A 20,485-nucleotide genomic window follows, 5' to 3' on the forward strand; every position below is an offset into this window, starting at 1 on the left:
CCTACAGCTTTCAGGGAGTGTGTTCCAGATATGTGGTGCATAATGACTAAACGCTGCTTCACCATGTTTCCTGCTGAATCTAGGGACTGAAAGCAGACCAGTACCTGAGGACCTCAGAGGTCGAGGTGGTTCATAAAGTAGCAGCAGATCAGCAATGTATTTTGGGCCTAAACCATTCAGTGCTTTATAAACCATCAGCAGGATTTTAAAGTCTATTCTCTGACAGACAGGAAGCCAGTGTAGAGATCTAAGAACTGGAGTAATAGAGTAATATACCAGGCTTAAACATGAGGAAGAGTAGGAGGGGGCATGAGGGAGGAGAGAGAAAGAGTGGAGAGATCTGTCTTTTAAAATGAAGTCCAGTGCTTTCTGGGGGTCGTCAAAGTCTACTTTGCTGCTGTGACACTTAAATTTCCCCATTGTGGGAGGAATAAAGGACTATCTTATCTTATCTTATCTTATCTTATCTTAACTTATCTTATCTTATCTTATCTGATACTCAATAGCGCTGGATACCGCAGGCTGAACTGCATGTTGCGCTCGTGGAGTGCCTTTTTGCACTGTCAGAACACCTTGCACTTTTCCTGGGTCTCTCTAGAGAAATCGGAGAAAATTATCACCAGTTCTCCTCCCCATTCGATCTCTTGTTTCCCTCTTGTGGCTCGTAGAGTGGCCTGGCAGTCTTGGTATAGCAGAATGGTATAGCGGTGATGATTGTTCTTGGTCTTGGGTTATGTACGTAGTTTTTCCCAATCTGCCGTGCTGACTGTTGGGTTCTCTCTTTGCTGATTTTGACATCCCTGATATACTGTGACTATACGTCCAGAAGAATTTAACCAAATTGACTTAATTAAAACAAACAAAATTAGGCAGCCATCTTGGTCTTCCATGTCATGTGACTCTAGTGATAAAGATCTCTACCTGTCCATGACATCCTCCACATCAGAGCTCAGCACTCACATCACTGTGTGTGTGTGTGTGTGTGTGTGTGTGTGTGTGTGTGTGTGTGTGTGTGTGTGTGTGTTGAAGCCAAGAGCAGCAGCATGGACCACAAACTGCTGGACCTGGACCCAGCTGTGTGTCCTTAAAGAGTGACCTACCTATTGTCTTCAAAGATGGACGTCAGTCTGATGGTCCAAAGTAATAATCGATCACAGAGTTTTTATCAGAATCAAACATTTGAAAAACTTGTAGTAAATTTCAGCAGCACTCAAACCTGGAAGATTTTCAGAGTTCATGTTTGTTCATCAGTGTTTGTGATTCTGTCAGAGTCCAACAACAGAGACCAGATTCTCCTGGACCTGGACCCAGCTGTGTGTCCTTAAAGAGGGGCGGGTCTTTGTGTCGATTCGATGACTTCAAGTCTGTAGAGCTGAGTGCTGATGAAAGGTAAGAGTCTCAAAGTGAACTTCCTGTTGTTGTGTGTGAAACATTTGTAACTGTGGTTGGTGTTTTCTCTGTGAAGGTGAACATTAGTCACTGGTTGTGTTTCTATCAGGATCAACAGCAGTAAACAGGATTGGAGGCAGAAAGAACTGTACTCAGCATGTAGTATCTTCATGTGTGTCCTGTGTTTGTAGGAGGATCCAGCAGTGTTTCTACCAGGATCCACTACATAGAATCTATCTCATCAACACTGTGTGTCATTATATTATATACACTACATGATATTATATTTGTTCCACAGAGGTCAGAGATCAGAGGCTCCCGTTGGTCAGTCTACCCAGCAGCATCAAACACAGCTGGACTCCATATTGATGGTGAGTAAATGTACAAACACAGCTCCTCGTGAGAATCAGAGCACACACTCATTCTGTTTGGATGTTTCTGTTTCCTGATCACACTGCAAACATCATCTCTGCCTGAGTTCTCTTCACACTCAGTGTTTGACTGATTGAATGAAGCCTTACATTTCTGAGCTGCACACAGTCAGAGGTCAGAGGTCATGCTGCTCTCACACAGACTCAGGCTTTGGCAGCAGAGTTCACAAAGTGAGTCCAGTTTGAGGTCTAAACAACAGAAACACTTTGCTTCATGTTAATGACAGCTGCTGCTTTCAGCTTCATTCTAATAAACACATCAGGTCTAAAGTCACTGCAGACTTTTTCTGGATGAAAGCACACCAGGAGATTTCTCCAACAGGAAGTTCATTACATAGAAACTGGATTTGTAGAAGACAGGACCATCCACAGACTAAATCCTGAAGCAGCATTGTGATCCAGTCTCCATGCTGGACTCTGCAGACCAGCAGGCTCTCTGTCTGTCACAGATGATCTGATGTTCTGTTTTGTTCTGCTCCAGCTGCTCCAGGAGAACATCATCAGTTTTGTAAAGACCGAGCTGAAGGAGATCCAGAGAGCTCTGAGTCCAGATTACCCAGAATGCTTAGAGAGTCAGAGGGAGGACGAGGATGAAGAGCAGAGGAGGAGCAGAGAGGCCTTTCTGGAGATCACTCTGCACTTCCTGAGGAGAATGAAGCAGGAGGAGCTGGCTGACTGTCTGCAGAGCAGTAAGAGGATTTGAACACATTGAACATGATGGAGAGAGGAAATGGAGACAACATGGGAGAGGTTTACATTTACAACTCTGCTGTTAATATGATGCACACATTTGTATCACATCTATGAGCTGTGAGAAAGTGTTCACAGCTGATGAAGAGATTTCAGAGAGGAGGAAAATCAAATCCATCCTGATGTCTGAAAGTGTAAATTCATCAGACTGATTGTAGCTTCAGATCATTCATCACATTTCTCTTTTGTTCTTTCAGGAACTGTTGCTCCAGAGTGCAGACGTAAACTGAAGTCTCACCTGAAGGAGAAGTTCCAGTGTGTGTTTGAGGGGATCGCTAAAGCAGGAAACCCAACCCTTCTGAACCAGATCTACACAGAGCTCTTCATCACAGAGGGAGGGACTGGAGAGGTCAATGATGAACATGAGGTCAGACAGATTGAAGCAGCATCCAGGACACCACACAGACCAGAGACCACCATCAGACAAGAAGACATCTTTAAAGGCTCACCTGGAAGAGATCAACCAATCAGAGCAGTGCTGACAAAGGGAGTGGCTGGCATTGGGAAAACAGTCTTAACACAGAAGTTCACTCTGGACTGGGCTGAAGACAAAGACCACCAGGACATCCAGTTCACATTCCCCTTCACTTTCAGAGAGCTGAATGTGCTGAGAGAGAGAAAGTTCAGCTTGGTGGAACTTGTTCATCACTTCTTTACTCAGACCAGAGAAGCAGGACTCTGCAGGTTTGAAGAGTTCCAGGTTGTGTTCATCTTTGACGGTCTGGATGAGTGTCGACTTCCTCTTGACTTCGTCAAAAATCAGGTCCTGACCGATGTTACAAAGTCCACCTCAGTGGATGTGCTGCTGACAAACCTCATCAGGGGGAACCTGCTCCCCTCTGCTCGCCTCTGGATCACCACACGACCTGCAGCAGCCAATCAGATCCCACCTGAGTGTGTTGACATGGTGACAGAGGTCAGAGGGTTCACTGACCCTCAGAAGGAGGAGTACTTCAGGAAGAGGTTTAGAGACCAGGAGCAGGCCAGCAGAATCATCTCCCACATCAAGACATCCCGAAGCCTCCACATCATGTGCCACATCCCGGTCTTCTGTTGGATCACTGCTACAGTTCTAGAGGATGTGCTGAAGACCAGAGAGGTAGGAGAGCTGCCCAGGACCCTGACTCAGATGTACATCCACTTCCTGGTGGTCCAGTCCAAACTGAAGAGCATCAAGTATGATGGAGGATCTGAGACTGATCCACTCTGGAGCCCAGAGAGCAGGGAGATGATCCAGTCTCTGGGAAAACTGGCTTTTGATCAGCTGCAGAAAGGAAACCTGATCTTCTATGAGTCCGACTTGACAGAGTGTGGCATCAAGATCAAGGAAGCCTCAGTGTACTCAGGAGTGTTCACACAGATCTTCAGAGAGGAGAGAGGACTGTACCAGGACAAGGTGTTCTGCTTCATCCACCTGAGCATTCAGGAGTTTCTGGCTGCTCTTCATGTCCATCTGACCTTCACCAAGTCTGGACTCAACCTGATGGAAGAAGAACAACCAACGTCCCTGATCTCTAAAATCTTTAGAGACAAATCTAAACTGAACTATCTCCATCAGAGTGCTGTGGACCAGGCCTTAAAGAGTCCAAACGGACACCTGGACCTGCTCCTGCGTTTCCTCCTGGGTCTTTCACTGCAGGTCAATCAGACTCTCCTGAGAGGTCTGCTGACACAAACAGGAACTAGCTCACAGACCAATCAGACCCTCCTGAGAGGCCTGCTGACACAAACAGGAACTAGCTCACAGACCAATCAGACCCTCCTGGGAGGTCTGCTGACACAAACAGGAAGTAACTCACAGACCAATCAGAGTCTCCTGAGAGGTCTGCTGACACAGACAGGAAGTAGCTCACAGACCAATCAGGAAACAGTCCAGTATATCAAGAAGAAGATCAGTGAGGATCTGTCTGCAGAGAGAAGCATCAACCTGTTCCACTGTCTGAATGAACTGAATGACCGGATTCTAGAGGAGCAGATCCAACAGTCCCTGAGATCAGGACCCCTCTCCACAGAGAAACTGTCTCCTGCTCAGTGGTCAGCTCTGGTCTTCATCTTACTGTCTTCAGAGAAAGATCTGGACGTGTTTGACCTGAAGAAATACTCTGCTTCAGAAGAGGCTCTTCTGAGGCTGCTGCCAGTGATCAAAGCCTCCAACAAAGCTCTGTAGGTGGATACATGAGAGATTAAAAGTCATGTTGTTTGTGACAGATGAAACACTGTGTCTGTGATAATCACTAATTCTTCTTCAGGCTCAGTGGATGTAACCTGTCAGAGAGAAGCTGTGCTTCTCTGGCCTCAGTCCTCAGCTCACAGTCCTCCAGTCTGAGAGAGCTGGACCTGAGTAACAATGACCTGCAGAATTCAGGACCGGGGCTGCTGTCTGCCGGATTGGGGAGTCCACTTTGTAAACTGCAAACTCTCAAGTAAGTATAAAGCTGAAATTAAAATCTTAAACTGTCATTAACAATAACCTAAGCTCCACATGACTCTTAGTTTCCTCAAATTATCAGTAAGAATAGGTCTAGAAACTGGAAACTATCTTGTTCTGTTAAATATTTGTTTTTCCGTGAAAATGGTCAAAACCTTTACACTTTGCTTATTGCATGATTCCTTTTCTAACACCAGACTCTCAGGATGTATGATCACAGAGAGAGGCTGTGCTTTTCTGGCCTCAGCTCTGAGCTCCAACCCCTCCCACCTGAGAGAGTTGGACCTGAGCTACAATCATCCAGGAGACTCAGGAATCCAGCTGCTGTCTGCTGTACTAGAGGATCCTCTCTGCAGACTGGATACACTGAGGTATGACCAGACAACAAGAGCTCAAACACTGCAAGAGCAAAAGAAAAAAATCCCATTTCACAAAAAAAAGATCTTATTTTGTATAATTTTCTGAGGAGTGATTGGGCCTGAATCAGATAAAGACCACCAGAAGACAATCAAATACAAAATAAACTACTCAGTTGAAATTCTTGAAGGCGCTTCACGTCTTCTCTGAAAAGCTTCATCACTTCTTAACAGACTGGGGGCGGAGCTAGAAAATATAAGCTTCTAATGGTGTATTCACACCAAACGTGAATAAAATCATTATGCGAATGAACTACATGTAAAGTCAATGTGAAGACAGAAATAGACACGAGTAGTGGTCTGGCGGCATGAATTGGGTGACACGAATGTTGTGATTTGCGCAAATTACTCTCATGAAATAAATCATGAGAGTTTAAATATCTGATCAATCCATCACTGTGCAATAGCCATTCAACCTGCAGATCTCCGGGTGACATATGAACCAGCAGAGATTTATTCATCTGGAATGTATGGGACACTTTGATTCTATCTCTGTGCAGCTTCCTCAAACTCTGTGACTCTACCTGTTTTTATGGGATCAGGAATAAACAGGAGCTCACTGTGAGGACAGAGAGGGAGGAGGATTATCTGCTGAGTTGTGAAAACCTTTGTCTGTCACTTGAATCAAGCTATCGGTTGTAGTAGGAAGTTAGCTCTACCCCCTTTTCAGCATAACCGGCTTCCCCATTCAATGTCCGAGAGCTCAACCTTGTTTGATGACAACAGACTAGTGTGGCGTGGTAACCCCCTCCTGAAATTTTGACGCGCGAATTGAGCGAGTCATTAGTGCAAATAGAGTGAGTCAACACAAAACATTCTCGCGTCTGTATTCACCAATAACACGATCGTTTGCATCTGCTGTGAACACGACATAACAGTGGTTGGTGTGCTAAGGTGGTCACATGGGGTCCTTATTAGAGTCGTTGACTTGGTTCTTGACAGTTGTTCAGGTCAGCTGTTAATGTTATATACAGAAACATTCCATGGTGCCTGTTCATCCACTAATGTTGTGTGTGAACATGAAGAAGGCAGATGTTATTGTCAGAACATCATAATTATTGAACAAATGTAGAAATATACAGACATCATCTCTAGGCCAGTTGTTTTTGGAGTTGTGTTGTTGTTCATCAAATTGGCGGTCCTGATCCTGCCAGAATCTGGACTTTATGGATCCAAAGATCAACAGCCAGCCTTTGCTTTTTGAATCTTTGACTTCCTCTTTTTCTCCGAGTATCTCAACACTGTCAGAAAAAGAGACAGAGTGATGGAGACAGCTGGCTCAGAGGAGTTTCAGCCTGTTTCTCTGTCACAGGGACAAACTGAGGAACACTGCTTCATGTTGAACAGCAGGTAGGACTCATGTTGGACTGAACATCACTCTGACTGTGTTTCTTCCTCCAGGGTGGACCATGGTGGAGAGCAGAGGTTAAAACCTGGACTGAAGAAGTGTAAGTGTGGAATCAGTTTGACTCATGATGACCAAACAACAGACTGTCAGCTAACAAAGAGTAAAGCCTTCAGGTGTGTCTGATGATAAACTGCTGCTGTGTTGTGTCTTTGTCTCTCCATCAGATGTCTGTGAACTCACTCTGGACTCAAACACAGCACACAGAAACCTCAGACTGTCTGAAGACAACAGGAAGGTGACACGGGTGGAAGAGGATCAGTCATATCCTGACCATCCAGACAGATTTGACTCCAGGCCTCAGCTTCTGTGCAGAGATGGTCTGACTGGTCGCTGTTACTGGGAGGTCGAGTGGAGAGGATGGGTTGATATATCAGTGAGTTACAGAGGAATCAGAAGGAAAGGAGACAGTAAAGACGGTGTGTTTGGATCTAATGATCAGTCCTGGAGTCTGATCTGCTCTGATAAACGTTACTCTGTCTGTCACAATAATAGAGACACAGTCCTCCCTCTCTCCTCATCCTCTGACTCTCACAGAGTAGCAGTGTATGTGGACTGTCCGGCTGGCACTCTGTCCTTCTACAGAGTCGCCTCTGACTCTCTGATCCACCTCCACACCTTCAGCCCCTCCTTCACTGAACCTCTGTATCCTGGGTTTAGGTTGTGGACTCCTGGTTCCTCAGTGTGTGTGTGTTCTGTGTAGCATGGAGAGTCTCCTTCTCTACACAAACACTACACACACAAACAGCTGCTGAAGAACAGTTTACCCTTGGCACTAACACACACATGCACACACACTTCAGCTGATCATTTGACCGTTTCTGTCACATCAAGATTCAAGATTCAAGATTCAAGAAAGCTTTTTTGCCAATTGAGCTCGCACACACAAGGAATTTGATGTTGTGAATGGAACACTGGTACTTTACAACAAGACAATAAGGACACAACAAGACAGCAAGGACAATCTAAAAATTCTAAATAAAAATAAAAATACTATCTGTACAAAGAAATGTATAGAAGTAGTTTTAAGACATAAATTAATTAATTAGCCTAGACCAGAGTGCACATGTAGTAGATGAATATAATAATAAAATATGTCATGGAATAAATTACAATATTGCACATGGTTATTGAGGTATTGCACCAGAAATCAAAGTATTGCACATGTACTGTATGTGATGTATCACAGGAGTCTTTAGTGGTTTAATGTGTGATTGTTCATGAGGGATACGGCCTGAGGGAAGAAGCTGCTCCGGTGCCGGGATGTTCTGGTGCTCAGAGTTCTGAAGTGCCAGCCAGAGGGCAGCAGGTCTAAGAGGTGGTGACCCGGGTGAGAGGGGTCTCTGGGGATTTTCCCTGCCCTTTTCTTCATCTTGGAGGAGTACAGGTCCTGGAGGGAGAGCAAGGGGGCGCCAATGATCCTCTCTACAGTCCTGACTGACCGTTGCAGTCTCCTCCTGCTGATTTGGTAGCAGAACCGAACCAGTCAGGGAGGGATGAGCACAGGACAGACTCAATGACTGCAGAGTAGAAATGTTTCAGCAGCTCCTGTGGCAGGTTGAACTTCTTCACTTCAGGTCCTGGGACATGATAGTACCCAGGAACCTGAGGGACTCCACAGCAGCCACAGTGCTGTTCAGGATGGTGAGGGGAGAAAGCACAGGGGGGTTCCTCCTAAAGTCCACTGTCGTCTCAACTGTCTTGAGCGTGTTAAGCTCCAAGTTGTTATGACTGCACCAGACAGCCAGCAGCTCCACCTCCTGTCTGTAAGCAGACTCGTCACCATCTTGGATGAGTCCGATAACAGTGGTGTCGTCTGCGAACTTCAGGAGCTTCACACAGGAGTGTGAGAAGATGCAGTCGTTGGTGTACAGAGAGAAGAGCAGTGGGGAGAGCACACATCCCTGTCTGTCTGTCTGTCTGTCTGTCTGTCTGTCTGTCTGTCTGTCTGTCTGTCTGTCTGTCTATCCACTGACAGGAGGGGGGTGGGACAGACAGCTGGGTGAGTTTGGGCAGGAGGAGCTCCAGGATGATGGTGTTGAAGGCTGAACTGAAGTCCACAAACAGAATCCTTGCGTAGGTCCCTGGTCTGTCCAGATGTTGCAGTATGTGATGCAGCCCCATGTTGACTGCATCATGCACTGGCCTGTTTGCTCGGTAAGCAAACTGCAGGGGGTCCAGCAGGGGTCCAGTTGTGTCCTTCTGATGGGCCAACACCGTCTCTCAAGTCCAGTCAAGGCCCGGCATAGATGTCTTAGTTCTGTTGCATGGTCACGTGGACTCATGGATCAAAAATGTAAAAAGAAGTCTCGTAGACTAGAAGATAATATCTTTAACAAAAAGGCGAGTTTTGCTTTACTGCGCGTGACATCAGGGTAAAGGATTAAAGAGTAGGAAACATTTCTAAAAATGACAATAGAAATTTGGTCAAATGAAAGAAAAACGAATAAAACATTTTTACACTGAGTTCGGAAACACAATGAGAAAAAATTATAGAAAAAGGAAAAGTCGCCACAAGAGACAAGAGACAGATTAAGAAGACAGAGACGTCCTAAGATAAGAGCAAGAAGAGGGTGAGAAGAGAGAAGCAAGAGAGCGAGTGCTTTGCGTCTGGAGTTTTTATAGGCTTCACTGGGCATTTCCTATCTCTTTGACTCTAACTTTAACACAGCCTCTTAACAAAGGATTTCTATCATAATTACTCTGCTATGTTCTCTTGAAATATCACTTTAATATAAACATCTCACCACCACTATCACCAATGTGAGTTATGGATTAAAATACATGTACAGTGTATGGGAAAGTAAACACAATCCATAATAGACAAACAAATCAAAGTAATCTATGACACATGAAAATATATCATACCGTTAAACATCAAAATGAATTCTCATTAATGATTCCCATTGCGTACGGATGCAGTTTTCATAACTAGTGAGAAGTTAAAATAATGCTTGCAGAACTTGTAACAGTCTCAACACAATATAACACATAACTTAGCTTCAGAATGATAAACTCACAGGTTCACATACATTTTGGAAGTGTCTAGCATATATTATTTGAGCAGGGTAGGAGAAGGAATGCACAATTTACGATTATTTTGACAGACAGATAATGAGGTGTGTGTGTGTGTGTGTGTGTGTGTGTGTGTGTGTGTGTGTGTGTGTGTGTAACTTGCGTGCATCTTTTATGCTATGAGAACTTTAGGAACACATATAACACAGCAAACCAACACATTTCTTACACATTCATTGTCCTTCCTTCTGGCGATGTCCAAGAGTCCTTTTGATAAAGAAAGCATTTAATTATGTACAGTACACGAGATTTGGAATATTGAGCGTGAAGAACCTGATACTCTGCTGAAGAATGGGTTAGTGATCTTATAGTGTGTGGTGTGCTCCTTAGTGCACACCACACACTATAAGATCAGAAGAGAGAGATCTTGTGCGATCTGTCTTTTGTTGTCATCAAGTGTGTGGTCTCTAAATGTGTGAAGGTTTGAAGGATCCTGTAATGTGTGCCAGCCTTTAGTCGTGGTGATGATGGCTATGACTGAGAAGGATGATGATTCTCTACCTGAGCACACAGCCATATTTTAAACCCACGTTTGAGGTTTTGAAATAAAGAATGATCGTTTGTATTGTTGTAAATCTCTGATCTGTTTACCACACAAACTTCATCACAGCCTCCAAAACATCAGCATCTAACCTGAGAAAGCATGTGGAGGTCTGGAGCTAACACACTGCTTTGATTCCAGAGGAACATTGTAAACTTGTCTGTGCTTGTAGTAACTTAGTTTAGATTTCATGGTAGACTTTGTAGATATGAAATCATGTTTTCTAGATAAACAGAACGGAGCAGAATGTTCACCCATGCATTCTTGACTAACCTCATGCTTTGTGAAAATATGTTTAGAGATATTTAAAAAGTACTTTGAATACTTCAGTATTTTTAAAAACAAGTACTCCAGGACTTTAACTCAAGTCAGAATCTGACTGAACAACTTTCACTTGTATTGGAGGAATGTTTGACCAGGAGGATCTATACTCTGACTTCAGTACTTTGTACTTTGTCCACCACTGCGTTTATATGAGCTGCATGTGGCAGGAACTTGATTTTGAGTATTACATTACATCTTTGTAAAAATGTCTCTTCTGACAGAGCTTGAAATGTTTTATTCATGCTGAGATTATTTCAAACTGGATTTAATTTGACCCTTTTTAATATTTTTAGGACTTCTTTGAGATATGGATGAGGGCATGTTGGTATATTAATGTTTCTTTTCTGATCATGAATGTATATCAGTTCAGTTCAGATTGCCTTATTGGCATTAACAGTTCAGTTATTGGCAGAGTTTAACAGTACACAGTTTGTCTACATACAGTATGACACAGTGAAAATGTATATCTTTACTTCATGTGTCTTCATGATGTTTTTTATATTACAGACATTTTGTTATTGTTTGAATTTGAAAGTTATATAAAGTTGGATGAGATCAAAGGACATTCCGCTCAGTCTCCAGGGTGCACTTCGGAACTCGGCTTTGTTGACTCACAATCGGTTCAGAGATGATGTCATGGTCAAAGGCAGAATCTATATATACAACCCCCAGCTCAAACTTAGTACACCTGTGACTACTCTCCAGAGCACACGTGAACTTCACCTGAAGCTTCAGTCGTTTATGAACCTCAGAGCATCATTCAGAACGTCTGTATTACCAAACTACCTGTCACACCTTATCCTGCACGGATCGTTGGTCTGACCAATAGGCAAAAGAGACGTTGGTACACCTGTGAGCACCTACTGACAAGATGAACCGGTAAGTCCCACATCTAACCTAAAACAACTTCAAATATGAGGTCTGGATGAAATGTTCAGGAGTGCACAGTTAGCGTCTGCTTCTTACGAGGCATGGGAGTTAGCTCCTAAACACATGAAGAAAAAAGCTCATCATTGATTGGCTAAATGAAAATATGATATTAGCAACAATACTTTGGTTAGTTTAATGTTACAGTGTACAAGTTAAGATCAGTCAGCACTCTAGCTGGGCACGCCCCTGCCTGTCTGCTCAAGTTTGTACTTTAAGTTGATACCTTACTGCATGTAACTTTAAATATGACTTAAAATGAACGTGTTCTTTTCACTGATCTTTAAAATGCTCATCATTACTCTATCTAACATTGAGTTCTTGTTTTCTTTCTTTTCTGCAGACAGCAAAGTCTTCAAGAGGCAGCCAGTACCACCTCCTCACAGAGCAAGCACACCTTCTTTCTAGCTGAGGAGGTGCCGCTGCCAGAAAGTCCTACACCAGGAGCCCTGACGCTCAGTCCACTGCCAGACAAGGTCCCTTTGTCTCTTAATCTGCCTCCTCTACCGACTGAGGAGCAGTGCATACATTTGCACAACACAGGCTTTCTCTCCCTGGATGAAGAAGTGGCTTTTTTCATGTCCCAGGAAATCAACATCAGGGCTTCAAAGGTACCACTTCCTCCAAGTCCTGATGAGCTGGACATCAATAGTTCCAATGAGGAGGTGTACCCAGACTTGAAAAGCATCAGGTTCCCTTATCTGGATGATGAAGATGATGAGTCTTTGGATAATGAAGTGGCGGCTTTGTTCTCCCAGCCTCAAAGGAAAATGCCCTGGGAATTTTCACTGCCTCCAAGTACAGCAACAACAACAGATAAAGACCCTCAAGCAGGAGACATAACTCAGAGTGAGAGCCGGGGGATGAGTATGTTTCGGGCTATTAAAGAAAAACACGCTCTGATGCCCCCTCATCTGCTGGCCAGTACCACCTCTTCACAGAGCAAGTACTACCACATCACCTTCTTTCTTGCTGAGGAGGTGCCGCTGCCAGAAAGTCCTAAACCAGAAGCCCTGACGCTGAGTCCACTCCCAGACGAGGTCCCTTGTCCTCCGAATCTGCCTCCTCTACCGACTGAGGAACAGTGCATACATTTGCACAACGAAGGCTTTCTCTCCCTGGATGAAGAAGTGGCTTTTTTCATGGCCCAGGAAATCAACATCAGGGCTTCAAAGGTACCAATTCCTCCAAGTCCTGATGAGCTGGACATCACTAGTTCCAATGAGGAGGTGTACCCAGACATGAGAAACACCGGGTTCCCTTCTCTGGATGATGAAGATGATGAGTCTGTGCCTTGTTTGTTTCCTGCTCTTGAAGAAGAACCTGATCTGATGCCCCTTCATCTGCTGGCAGATATTGTGCCTAACTACCCTGACCTGAGACACATAGGATTTCCTCATTTGGATGAAGATAACGATCCATCTCTGGATGATGAAGTGGCAGCTTTGTTCTCCCAGCCTCACGGGAAAATGGCTTTAGAAGTCCTACTGCCTCCAAGTCCTGAAACTGTCCAACCAGAGCTTCAAGATGTTCCAAAGAGCAAGAACGTTGGGTCCTCTTGCAAGCCCATGAGTCTGCTGTCAGATATTTATCTGCCTTCAGCTCCTCCACCTGTAAATGCACCCCTGGACCCTAAGACCAATGAGAAGAGGTATCCAGATCTGGAAAGCATCAGATTCTCTACTCTGGATGACCACACCTCTATGAAGATTCCAGTTTTTCCAGAAGTTCTCCCTCAAAGAGCGATTCACTCTCTGGATAGAGACACTGTGCCAAAGCTTCAGTGGCTGATGCCTCAAGAGAACCAACAACCTCCGAGCGCTCCACTGGTTCAGGTTGTGCCTACCAAAGGACACAGTCATAAGAACAAGTGGACTACTTCAAAGAGAAGAACACTTAGAAGGGGGTTCTAACCAAGACGCCACCAGAAACTCTGCATTAAAAACTAAAAAAATAATAAATAAACAAACAAACAAACAAACAGCTGTAAATGTTGAAATGTGATTTGTGTATAGCTGCTGAAAATAAGAGCAAAAATATCATGCAATATCAGCAATACATCATATATCCCTCTTTGCTGATGATGTCCTTTTGTTTTTCTCTGATATAAAGAATTCACTTCCACATATCTTGAGTATGTTGGAACAGTTTAGCTTTGTCTCTAGTTACCAAATAAATTGGACCAAGTCCTCTCTTCTACCTTTAAATCGAACAAGTAAAGAAGAATGTGATCATTTTAATATCCCTGCTGTCTGCCATTTTAAATACTTAGGAATAAACATATTTCCTTGCCTTAAAAAAACTGTCTGTAAGAATTATGTGAGCGTTCTGAAGATGCTTACTCATGATTTGGAGAGATGGCATAATTTATCCATTTTTCTCTCAGGTAGAATCTCAATAATTAAAATGAACGTACTTCTGAGGTTAAATTTGTGTAGTTATATGTTTACCCCTAGCACCTCCTCCTAAATATTGGGACAAAATAAACAGCATTATCACAAGATTTTTATGGGGAGGCAGACAGTCCAATATAAAACTGGCTAATTTACAAGGAAAGGAGTTAGGTGGAATTTCAATCCCTAACTTTAAATTGTATTTTCTGGCTCTTTGCCTTCATCTCATTATAAACTGGTTCAATGACAACAGCTCCACACCATGGATTAAAATAGAGAGAGATTTGATGGCTCCAGCTGCATTGAGAGACGTTTTTTTTTTTGTCGGGGGGTAAAATAACTGATCCCTTATGTTGACATTTTGTTCTCTTATGCATTGTCATCATCACAACTGTGACTCTATGAATTGTACAATTAATATTGCACAATGTATACCTGCGAAATCAGTCAAAAATTAATAAAAAGTTAAGAAAAAGTAAGAGCAAAAAAAAAATGTGAAAAAGAAAATTAGCAAACATTTGAAACTGTGACATCTGAAAAACTGTCAAAGAAGTGGATAATTTTTAAATAGTTTTTTTTTTTTGAAGTATAATTTCTTATCCATTTACATTTCTTTAATTTGTCTTTACAAAATGGTCAGGTACCTGAGGTCTGGAAAGCAGCTTATGTAACTCCAGTTTTAAAGGATGGAGATCCCTTAAGCCCAAATAACTACAGACCCATATCCAAACTCTCAGTGCTAGCTAAGGTACTGGAAGGACTGGTAGGTAACCAGTTAAAATAATTATTACCTAGAAGTTGCATTTTTAATGACCTGCAGTCTGGGTTCAGAAAAAGACAGTACAGTCACCTCCACAATGAAGGTCCTAAAATGCCATTGACTCTAAAGAACACTGTGTTGCTCTTTTCTTAGAAGTATCTGAGGCCTTTGACATAGTGGATCACTGGATTCTTTACAGAGGTTAACTGATATCAGGTTCTCACTGAAAATTGTTCAGTGGTTTGAAAGCTTCCTGAGCAGTAGGAGGCAATGTGTCAGGGTTGATGGCTTATCATCTACCTTTATGAATAAAACAATGGTATCCCACAAGGGTCCATATTGGGTCCCAAAAATGTTAAGGACAGGACAAAGCAACAGGTAACACAAAATTGGACAACAAAAATCAATGTATGAGGACCCGACTATACCACTAAAGCAGTGATCCCCAACCTGTGGGCTGCAGACCCCTGATGGGCCGTGAAGGTATTGCAAGTGGGCCGTCAAATCATTTCCAAAAAAAGTCAGATTTTTGTGGGGGGAGGGATATAATTCTATAAAAATGAACATATACAGAAAAATGTTTTAAATGTTAAAACTCAGTTACGTCTAAGATAAGATAAGATGGTCCTTTACTCGTCCCACATCGGGGAAATTCAAGTGTCACAGTAACAAGGTAGACAGTGCAAAAAATATATATATAAATCAAACAAGAGCCTATAAAATATCAATTATTAAAAAGTTATTAGCAATTAAAAAAAACAAAAAGGAAAATAAAAATCTTTAAATATTATTTTCATTATTTTGTTTTGTTTTTTATTTATTTATTATTATTAGACATGTGACAAACAAATGAGAGATAGGAACTTTTGTTGTTATCGGCCGGACCTCTTTGCAGCGGGACCGCATTGAACTTGACTTGTTTACGTTGGATGCTGATTGCTGAAACCGGAGTATAAAGATGGATAGCTGGCGAGCACCAGGGAGAATTAAAAGAAAAGAGAGACAAGAGACTGATGGTGAGTCGACAGGTGATCTCCCCGCCATCAAACAAAAAAGGGTTGGGACCAAGCCACTGGATTTTTTTGAGAACAAGCTCAAGGAATATCAAAGTAAAAAGAAGGTAATCGAGTGTATGGGCAGCGAGAATATGAATGCTGTGGAAGCAACCTTTCAGGTCTCCCAGCTCATAGCCAAGGCCATCAGCGAGAATTGAATTCTTCCTGCAGCAAAACAGATCATTGTGGTGATGTTGGGAGAGAAGGCAGTGCAGCCTATCAACCTCGTCTCATTGTCAGATAATACAGTCAAATGAAGAATTGATGACACGGCAGATAATCTGTTGGAACAGCTGATCCAAAGCATAAAAGAGAGACGCTTTTACATACTCAAACTGGATGAATCGACCGACGTCACAAGTCTGTCAAACATGCTTGCCTATCTGCGATGTGAAAAAAATGGCGAGATAAAAGAGGAGTTTTTATTTTGTAAACCTCTGCCCACCCGTTCAACTGATGAGGCCATTTTGAACATTTTGAACACTTTTATTGATTGACTGGTCCAAATGTGTTGGAGTGAGCACTGACGGAGCCTGTGCTATGCTGGGGCAGCACAGCAGAGCTGTCAGGCGTGTGAAAGAGGTGGCTCTGCAAGCAGCATCTGTCCACTGCAGCATACACTGTGAAGCACTCGCTACAAAGAAAATGCCCCCGGATCTGAAGACTGTTTGAGATGAGGCGGATGTGCAATGAAACTCAATAGAAAACCCGTTCACCAGCCACAGTGCCGAGGCCCTCGCCGCCCTGAGCGCAAAAGAGCAAGATGGTCTCCTGGATCTCGGTTCTGACACCGCGCTGAAGCTGGTCTTCTCACAGAAGCACCTGACAAACTTTTGGCTTCATGTTGCTTCTGAGTATCCTGATCTGGCCAACAGAGCTGTGCGATTCCTGATGCCTTTCCCGACGATGTACCTCTGTGAGACTGGATTTTCTGCACTCGTGGCATTGAAAACTAAGTACAGAAACAAGACACGCGGCGGCATCTTGACCAATCACGTGTCTACATTGAGCAGAACGGGGAGGGGAGGGGTTACAGACACACACAGCACAGTGAGCACACCAACAGGAGGGAGACGAGAGGGAGAACATGCGCGACAGAAACACGCTGGAAAGGTGAAAAAACGAGTGACTGCAGGAAACGCAGTAAACTGTGGACGCATTTCAACGGCATAGACTGTGCAAGGTGAAAATGTCATCAATCAGGCTCCACAAAAAAACTGCAAAGGCACATTAGAAGTGTCTGTGAAGGTTCTCAGTCATCCAGGTCATGGACATTAGAACTGTTTATCCATCAGTGCAATAAGTGAAGAATAAAGACAGTGAAGGGAACCTGCTGTTAATGAAGGTGTTTAAAAGTTTATAATTAATATACAGACATCAGAGATTGGACCTTTTTGTCTAATTTTTGTCTAGCAAGTAAAAATAGAAGCTTAATGTCATGATTTAATTCAGGTTGCACTATCTGATTCATTATTTAGATAGGCACACAACAATGGCGACGAGGACGGAGGACTTATGACGTGAGTGCAGTGGGAAAAAAAAGTTGTATATTGCTAAGCTGAACCGACGGTTAGCATCAGAGTTAGCATGGAGAAGTCAATCCAAAAAGATATACTTGAGATGGTAAATGGACTTGTACTACTATATCTCTTTTCTTTCTGACCACTCAAAGCTCTTTTTCACGACTCGTCACGTTCGCTAGATATAATATTTACAGCCACCATGTCTCTGAAGACAGTCCATGATGTTTAATGTGCCATACATTTGAGAACAGAGAAAGAGCTATTTAGAAAGTCACCAAAGAAAATTAAGTACCTGACACATAAACTTAGGTAACAATCAGTTTCTGGAGGTTTCAATTGGATAAGAGATGTTTGAGGATATCAGGAGGGCTAGGGTACATCCTTCCTTTCACCACGAGGGCTGAGACACTGGAACAAGAACTGTGGAAGACAGAGAGAGGATGGGATGATCCTATCAAACCAGACTTTCTAGTTGATCAATGGAAGACGTTGGAGAGTGTGTGTGTGCAAAGCACCCTGCAGTCTCATGAGGACATGGCCTTCATCAGTTTAAACACAGGAAGGAACAACTCTGCAGGTGAAGGACAGTTTAATGAATGAGACTGAGACTTTTCTGACAAACTTTCTTATCAATACATTGAAGAAACACAGAATGAATGAGGCCTGATGTTTTCACAATAGAGATATTAAGAAGTAAAGTTCAGTTAGACAGTTTTCCATTGAGTCCTGCTCTTTCATTAACAGACATTCATGCTGATGTGACAGAAACAATCACATGATCAGCTGAAGTGTGTGTGTTTTAGTGCAGAGGGTAAACTGTTCTTCAGCAGCTGTTTGTGTGTGTAGTGTTTGTGTAGAGAGGAGGAGACTCTCCCTGCTACACAGAACACACACGCACTGAGGAACCATGAGACAACCCAAACCCAAATCCAGGATACAGAGGTTCAGTGAAGGAGGTGCTGAAGGTGTGGAGGTGGATCACAGAGTCAGAGGAGACTCTGTAGAAGGACAGAGTGCCAGCAGGACAGTCCACATACACTGCTACTCTGTGAGAGTCAGAGGACGAGGAGAGAGGGAGGACTGTTCTTATCTTATTGTGACGGACAGAGTAACCTTCATCAGAGCAGATCAGACTCCAGGACTGATCATTACATCCAAACACACAGTCATAACTGTCTCCTTTCCTTCTGATTCCTCTGTAACTCACTGATATATGAACCTCTCCTCTCCACTCGACCTCCCAGTAACAGCGACCAGTCAGACCATCTCTACACAGCAGCTGATTCCAGAAGTCAAATCTGTCTGGATGATCAGGATATGATTGATCCTTTCCCACGCATGTCACCTTCCTGTTGTCTTCAGACTGTCGGAGCTTTCTCTGTGCTGTGTTTGAGTCCAGAGTGAGTTCACAGACATCTGATGGAGAGACAAAGACACAACACAGCAGCAGTTTATCATCAAACACACCTGAAGGCTTTATTCTTTGTTAGCTGACAGTCTGCTGTTTGGTCATCATGAGTCAAACTGATTCCACACTTACACTTCTTCAGTCCAGGTTTTAACCACTTCTCTCCACCATGGTCCACCCTGGAGGAAAAAGCACAGTCAGAGTCAGAGTGATGTTCTGTTCAACATGAAGCAGTGTTCCTCAGTTTGTTCCTGTGACAGAGAAACAGGCTGAAACTCATCTGAACCAGCTGTCTCCATCACTCTGTCTCTTTTTCTGACAGTATTGAGATACTGGGAGAAAAAGAAAAGGTCAAAGATTCAAAAAGAAAAGGCTGGCGGTTGCTCTTTGGATCCCTTCTGAACCTTTTGTTCTGTCACTTTAAAGTTGTTGTCTCTCTGTACTCTCTTTGGAGTATAAATCCATCATCCTAAACATCCTGTCTTATGGTTTCAGAGTGATGAAGACAGCTGGAGAACAGTTGGAGCATCAACATTCAGATCATTCCAACATGTCCTTCATTTTGTCTCAGAGTCCCTATTGAAACAAAGAGCAGGTAGCAGCATGTATATGAAGCTGATGGTGACTGACAGGTCTGCTGCTTGTCTCCCTGAATGTAGCTGTGTCAGTAAACCAGTATATCTGGGCTGATGAAGTTCAATGAATACTGTTTGATCTCATTGTTTAACCCAGTTATGCAGCCAGTACTTTGAATCCTTTTTTCTAACATCTGTAACTTCCTCAGTTCTGTTCCTGCTGAGATTCCCTTCAATCTATACAACCTGTATACAATAAACAGTGACTGTATAGAGGAGCATTCAAAGTGTAAGTGTACAGTTTGGACAGCAATCCATTTTCAGATACAGTGAAGAAAAGGATTCTTTAATATTTGATCATATTCATTTGATTAGACAACACTGTCTCAGAGAGCAGGGGTTTCCAAACTGTGTCATGCCAAGGACCTCCATAGAGCATCAGCCTCTGGCGGGGACCCCCTTACAAAGTGTCTTAAATTCCTTACACAATACTACAGCAAATATATTAAATAAACACAACCCATCTTAACATGTCCATATGTTGGTAAGATTGACTCTTGTTATTACTCTTGTTATCCTCTTGGGTAACACTTTACAATAAGGGTCCCTTAATTAGCATTAGTAAATGCATTATTAAGCATTAATTAACAGTTTAATAATAGTTTAATAACCGTTATAATATATTACCTAACATTAACTAACACATTAGTTAATGCATTAATAAGCAGTTAATTAATGTCCACTGCTCAGAGTTAATTGATACATTATTAAGCATTAATAAAAGTTACAAAACTTAATTAGTTAACCATTAGTGAATGCTTTCTGGACCCTTATTTTAAAGTGTAACACATGCATCACTTAGGTAACACATTATAAATGCTAAACTGCCTCATAAGCATAAGCATAAGCATAAGCGTGTGCATCACTTTTAAGTGTCCTCTGGAAACACTTCTGTTGTGTTGCTGTCTATTTGCAGCGCTTTTTTTTATGTGTAGTGCTGTTGTCTTTGCATCGCGTTTTCTAAATGCTGTGACCACCTTAGCACACCAACCACTGTTAGAAGCTTATATTTTCTAGCTCCGCCC

At 42.9% G+C, this 20,485-nt stretch overlaps 2 protein-coding genes across 3 annotated transcripts in view; both read right to left on the bottom strand.

The window, feature by feature from the left end:
- LOC117824123 (NACHT, LRR and PYD domains-containing protein 12-like) overlaps nucleotides 1–20,485 on the bottom strand; it is a 114,955-nt gene that overhangs the window by 58,485 nt on the left and 35,985 nt on the right. The window lies entirely within an intron of this gene.
- LOC117824125 (NLR family CARD domain-containing protein 3-like) overlaps nucleotides 18,868–20,485 on the bottom strand; it is a 35,435-nt gene continuing 33,817 nt past the window's right edge. For both annotated transcript variants that reach the window (XM_034699521.1, XM_034699519.1), the window contains exon 6: nucleotides 18,868–19,004. In XM_034699521.1, the coding sequence (XP_034555412.1) occupies nucleotides 18,954–19,004 (51 nt within the window). In that variant the 3' untranslated portion in view covers nucleotides 18,868–18,953. The remainder of the gene's footprint in view (nucleotides 19,005–20,485) is intronic.

This window comes from Notolabrus celidotus, chromosome 13, assembly GCF_009762535.1.
Source record: "Notolabrus celidotus isolate fNotCel1 chromosome 13, fNotCel1.pri, whole genome shotgun sequence".
Classification (NCBI taxonomy): domain Eukaryota; kingdom Metazoa; phylum Chordata; class Actinopteri; order Labriformes; family Labridae; genus Notolabrus; species Notolabrus celidotus.